This window comes from Charadrius vociferus, unplaced genomic scaffold (genome assembly GCF_000708025.1).
Source record: "Charadrius vociferus isolate BGI_N301 unplaced genomic scaffold, ASM70802v2 scaffold610, whole genome shotgun sequence".
In the NCBI taxonomy this organism is placed as follows: Eukaryota; Metazoa; Chordata; class Aves; order Charadriiformes; family Charadriidae; genus Charadrius; species Charadrius vociferus.
In genome coordinates, this window is record NW_009646437.1 from 645,489 (window position 1) to 651,251 (window position 5,763).

Below are 5,763 nucleotides of genomic sequence, written 5' to 3' on the forward strand. Positions count from 1 at the left end.
CAGGGCTACTTACTGACACCACGTCAGCAAATGCATCTTCAGTTGCCAATGGGCAATGCCAAATCAACTGGATCTAAAGGTTAAAAAAGGACGGACCTGCCCAGGATATACTATAAATCACTGCTACTTATCTGGCTTCGTACACATTAATCAGGAGAATGGCTGCAGCAATAACTCCAGCAATGATATCCAGAATTCCCTTAAGAACTGACCACCTCCCTTGTTGGTATTTTGTAATGTATTTTCTCATATCTTTCATCCAAAGTGATTTCCAAGTCCTGTGCTCACCAGACTGTCACCAGAAGTGACTTCTCTTAATGGGAGCAACTCTGAGATTAAACAGCAGCTGTTTAGCAGTTCCCCAAAACTGGGAACAATCCAGGAAAAGAACAGTCTTCTGACCTCATATACTAGGGTGGATATATCCTACCTGCCTAAAGCCTTGTAGGAAAGTTTGAGGAACTCCTGCATAAAGTGGGTCATTGCTGAACAGACTCAGACTGCAGTTAGTGCTGGTGTGTGCCACCTCCCTGGCTGGTGATCACAGTACACCTTCTTGGCAGCTACAGTAACATCTCTTGAAGCAACTGGGAACAAGGAGAAGCTACTTTTCTCTCACTAAGGGCTCTGTAGACTATCATATGAATGTTCTTGGCTCCATTCCCTGGAAAGCTCTTTTACACTGAAACAACCATTTGCTAGGTTAGAAGCCACTTGGCCAGACTTGGGGAACTAGGCTCAGAACTTCTGGATGGCAATGCAAAAATGTTAGCCCCTGATGGACATCGCTGCAGTGTTAGTCACTGCTATTGGCTTTCCTCTGCTCCTACTTTGCTTTTGGTCTGACATAGTCTTTTTATGAGTGATGTACAGATGTGTATGCACTGAATCCACAGAAAGAAATTTTTGAGTTCTCCCCTTGCAAATACTAGAGGGAAAAGAAACAGGTAGTGGTAACAATTGTCAAATGCAAGAAGTGAAGTGCTTTTGAGGAACACCCCTTACTCCCAGTGCCAGGTCACAGCCTTGCTGTAACAATAACCTGCTTGTTTTTTATGGGTTTGAGATGCACATGTAATAAAATAGCTTTTGAGCAACAGGAGGAAAAAAGCCTGGGGGGTTGGTTTGTCATTTATAGACAAAGCTTCCAAGAAAGCCTAAGCAAGAGTCCTACATATAATAGCAACACTCCTCCAGCCAGGCTGCTCAAAAGAATTTTATCACAGCTCCATTCAGCTAATGTTTCAAAGCCTTTCTATGTTTATTTCTTGTATAAGACTTAAAAAAAAAAATTAAAAAATCCCACTCATGTAGAAGTAGCTACAAGAGAATGTTAATTGCCCTAATGTGCAACAAGTGATATGAAATCAGAGAGAGAAAAAACTTGCACTCCCTACTATCATAGCATCTATTTTAAGTAAGGCATCTCTGGGAGATTTGGGTACATTGTGCAGCAGGGTGTTTGCAGCACAAGAATCTCATTGTACACAGGACAAATACAAGAGGATTTATTGATACTATCTGACGAAGGGAAGGCACTTCTGCTAGGCAGTGACACAGGCTGCCTCTGCTACAGAAGCAAGCTAGAGAACACATGCAATTGTCACATTTGTGGGGATTTCTGGGAGGGAAGAGCAAACAATAGCTGTGGAAAACACCGACTGAAAGTGAGCAATTTCCCCTGCCAGTGCAGCATGCCTTACTCTGAGCTGCTGAACACCTTCAAGGGCCTGGGGGAGTGACCTCCAGCCAGGCTGGGGGAAGAGTGCTAGCCAAGAGGTGAATGCTTTTTTTAATGGCAAATCTGCTTTTAGGACAAGTGCGTGGACGTGGTACGTGGCTGGGAACATCAAGCCGTTTGCCCCATTTCAGGCCTGTCCCTGCTCCTGGTGAGGGGGGCGGCAAAGGAAAACGGCAGGACAGCTGCATTAATGCCAGGCTAGCTTGGGGGAGTCTTTCCCAGGCAGGTTTGGAGCAGCGTAGGAGCCAGGCAAGGAGATCCCAGGCTCTCCAGGCAGGAGTGCCGCAGGATGTGGGGGCAGGGGCCGTTTTCTCGTGATGAGTCATGCAGGAGCCCTGCAGGATGCTGCTGTGTGTGGCAGCAGAGGTGATGCGGGCAGGAAAGGGAAGAAGGGCAGAGCAGGAGGAAATGGTGACAACTGCCTGGTGCAGGCAGAGATGAAAGGTTCAGGGCCACACAGGGAGGTCACACCAGAGCTCTGCGTGTAGCCTGTGACAAATAGTCTGGAGAGGCCAGGACGTGTAAATGATTAGCTGTAGGAGGAAGGGGTGGCTACACCAGAAAAGCAAGCCATGTTGACAGTTAGTAGGGCTCTGGCAGGCTTGTTTATTTTATTAGCAGGATGGCTGGACAGAAGCCAGGATTATTTTTAGAAAAGACCACAGAATCTAAGTTAATTAGGAGAGTAATGTTCTGTACTGCACTCCCACCCTCTTACAGGAAACATAAAAAGCAATAACATTGCAGAGGCAGGCTCCAGCAGCATCCTGCTGTGGCCATCAAATATTCCCAGGTAGAGGTGTTGCCTTGCCCTTGCCATCACAGCCTTTCAGACCCCAGCCCTGTGGAAACATCCTCAGCCAAATGCATGCAGAGGAGAGAAACGAGAGGGATCAAGAAGATACAGCAGGAAGCAGGAATAGAAAAGCTGCAGTTAGCAACGCTACACCTTTCACATAGCAAAATACAGCTCAGTTCTCTGTGTCCCTGAAATCAGGGGAAAAAACAGCCTGGTTCCACTAAAAACAAGCCAGTGCTCTGGTCTCGCTACACTGGCTTTGACCCACACAACTTGCCTCCCTCTTCCCCGCCTCAGCCTCTAGGAATGTTTCTCATTACTGACCTTGACTGCCTTCTCTCTGCCATCAGCTCCTGACAATGAAGCAGCCTCCCTGCAAGATGCTGCAGCTTAGGTGCTTCAGAGCCCTGCATTTCTTCCTTGCTTCACCTCAGATTCCCCAAGAACACGGAAAGATGTTTGGGAGACAAACCCACCTCAGGTAGGTGGCTAAGGTCCTTTGTCCTAATTCTTTTTTTTTTTTTTTTTTAAATGGTGTACTGGGAGCCAGGTGAACTGGGACTGGGTTAATTCCACATGAGCATTTAATGGCACTAAGTCATCTCCCTAAATTACATGGCGGTACAAGCAGGATATGGTGTAAGAGTAGCTGCACAAGGATAACACTAATTATCCCCCATCCTGACAAGATTATGGAAGAGATGTCCAGAGGCTGTTTCTTGCTTCACTCTAATACCAAGACATAATGTTTCCCCTCCCACTTCCTCCCCCATTCCCCTTTAACTCCTCCCTGCTCTCAGTTTTAGCTCCCACTTGCCTTCCCACAATAACTCTGGATGCTAATCTGGTGCTTATCCCAGCTCTCTAATGACCAGTGCCTGCAAACTCACACTGTTGCCTATCACGGGCAACACTCGCTTTTCTGGCACCTCCTGCTGTTGTTTGGGATCATGCTGGAGTACCAGACCTTCACACTCCTCCTACTCTAAAGAGGCTCTGGGTTCTCCAACAGTTCTCAGCTTTCACCTTCTTATGCGCTATTTTACACAATGAAAACTCTGTCTTCCTGAAAGGCCTTCTCAGGTCTGTTTTGCACTGTGAGGCAGAAGCTCCTGGTCACTTCTGTTTGACCACAATCCCCGGGTAGGCTCATCCCAGCCCTATGCACAGAGAAGGCTGGGAGATGAGGACAGGCACAAATGAAATGCACTGGTTGAAGAGAGGCTCAGATCAGCTTGCTGCCAGCAGAGGAAAGGAGTTGCTGCCGTCCTACACAAGCAAAGACTCAATCCTCTCCTTTTGCCTAGAACATGCTTTAGACGCCCAAACTTCTTGCAAAAGAAGCTCAGGCTTTCAGAAAGAGGACTTTACTGAACACAGAGAGGCAAAGGCAGGAAGTCTCTGCTAGCAACAGCATGCAGGTGAGACTGCGGGGAAAAGCTGATGCTGGCAATCCAAAGAGAAAAATTAGGAAGAGATGCTCTAGTTACACAGCCCGCAACCTCAGGAAAGGATATTCAGCAACCTCCTCATGTTCAGGGGAAGTTCTGCTCCGAGGTATCAGTAACCCAGAGGACAGAAAAAGCCTTTCAAATAGGTTTGGTACCAAGTCACAGAACAAAGATCTAGGGTGGAACCAGACAACTCTCTGCTTTTCAGAAGAGCAAATCCCTTTCCAACTATGTGCCAAATGCTTCTTAGGGTCATTCATGTCCCTTCACCATCTACTTGACCTGCTCATATGAGAAAAGCCTTCTCACTCAAACTTTATTTGCCGGGTGCATGACAAGGTAGCAGAAGTGCATTCTGTTCTTGGCTCCTGGCTGGGGCATTAAGTACAAGGAATATTACAGCACAGAAGAAAAACCCTGCATTTCTCAAGGTCACTCCTGAAGAAGTACAGTCAATTTGATTCACCTCTCTCTACTCTCCACAGCTTCCTCCTCCACTAAGAAATACTGGCAGAACAAAGGGCTGGCTGCTTGTAGCTTGTGTCCAGATTTACAGTGGGGTAATTCCACAGATTTCAACACAGCCACACCAGAAAAAGGCTGGAATTTAACGCTAAGCTTATGAATCACATAGGAAATGCAGACAGCACAGCTTCAGCTATGATCCCAAGAGAAAGGCTGCTGCAAGTTGAACTAGCAGCGTGGCCAAACAGAGATCCCCACAATCAAGTCCAGCTGGAACAGTTTAACCCTCTCTTTGACAGTTTCACATCAAACCTGCTGCTGGCAGCTGCCCTTTCTTTACAGTTTGGAACAAGCTTGCTCCTCCCAGCATCTCAGCAGAGCAAGCCACAGTTAAACCAGGGCTTATTTTTGGGGCCCTGAAGATGGGCAGGTCTCTCTTGTACACACACACCCGAGCAGACATGCTTCTCTCTGAGTGTTTCCTCTGGGCACAGTGCAGAGCAAGACAGACACAAGTATGAGACGCAGACCATTAATAAACCCAAGCACCCACCTGAAGGTTCCCTAGGCTGTTGGTTGCCCTACCACCCAAAAGCTACATCAAGTTGAAAAGAATGGCTGTGAGAGGGGCTACCCTGACCTGAGCAGTCACAGGGATACCCTGCGTGAGGCTTCCATCAGCCTTTGCACTTTGAACGGCCAAGGGGGCCCCGAGTGACTCACATCTCCTTGCTAATAATGCCCTGCCTGCACTCCTCAGCCCTGCCCTGGGCTACTTTTTGCCACGTCGGTGTTTAACAGATCTCGCTCTGTCCTTGCAAAGGAACTCCGTCAGAGTTTGAATGGAGGTGGCTTTTCAATTGAAAGCTGTTGATGGGCCACCAGGGGCACAGAAGGGGAAAGAGAAGAGGGATCAAGGTGCAGCATGGGTAGCAGGGACCCCCTCTGTCCCACCACAGCCCACGGGCATCGAGGGTGCGGGCACACCCGAGAGGGAGGAAGGCAGGCAGCCAGCTTTTACCTGATGAAGGTGGTCTTCCCAGTGGAGTACTGCCCCACGAGGAGCACCATGGGCTTGTTGTCGAAGTCGGCATCCTCCAGCGCCGGCGAGTGGAACTCGTGGAACTTGTAGTGCTCTTCTAAAGGGAGCAGCTTGGTTTTGTAGAGCTTTTTCAGGCCCTCGCTGACCGTCTGAAACACCTCGGGGTCCTTCCTCCGGCGGTCGTCGGTGCCCAGCCAGCTGAACATCTTGGGGCCGCCTGAAGCCAGCTCCGCAGGGACCACCGAGGCTGGGCGGGGGGCGGCGG

The 5,763-nt window shown here is 48.7% G+C and overlaps 1 protein-coding gene across 1 annotated transcript in view; it reads right to left on the minus strand.

Moving 5' to 3' along the window:
• The window catches only part of EHD3 (EH-domain containing 3), a 30,025-nt gene extending 24,262 nt beyond the window's left edge, over positions 1-5,763 (minus strand). The window contains exon 1 of the mRNA XM_009881855.1: positions 5,478-5,763. Coding sequence (XP_009880157.1) covers positions 5,478-5,704 — 227 coding nt within the window. The 5' untranslated portion in view covers positions 5,705-5,763. The remainder of the gene's footprint in view (positions 1-5,477) is intronic.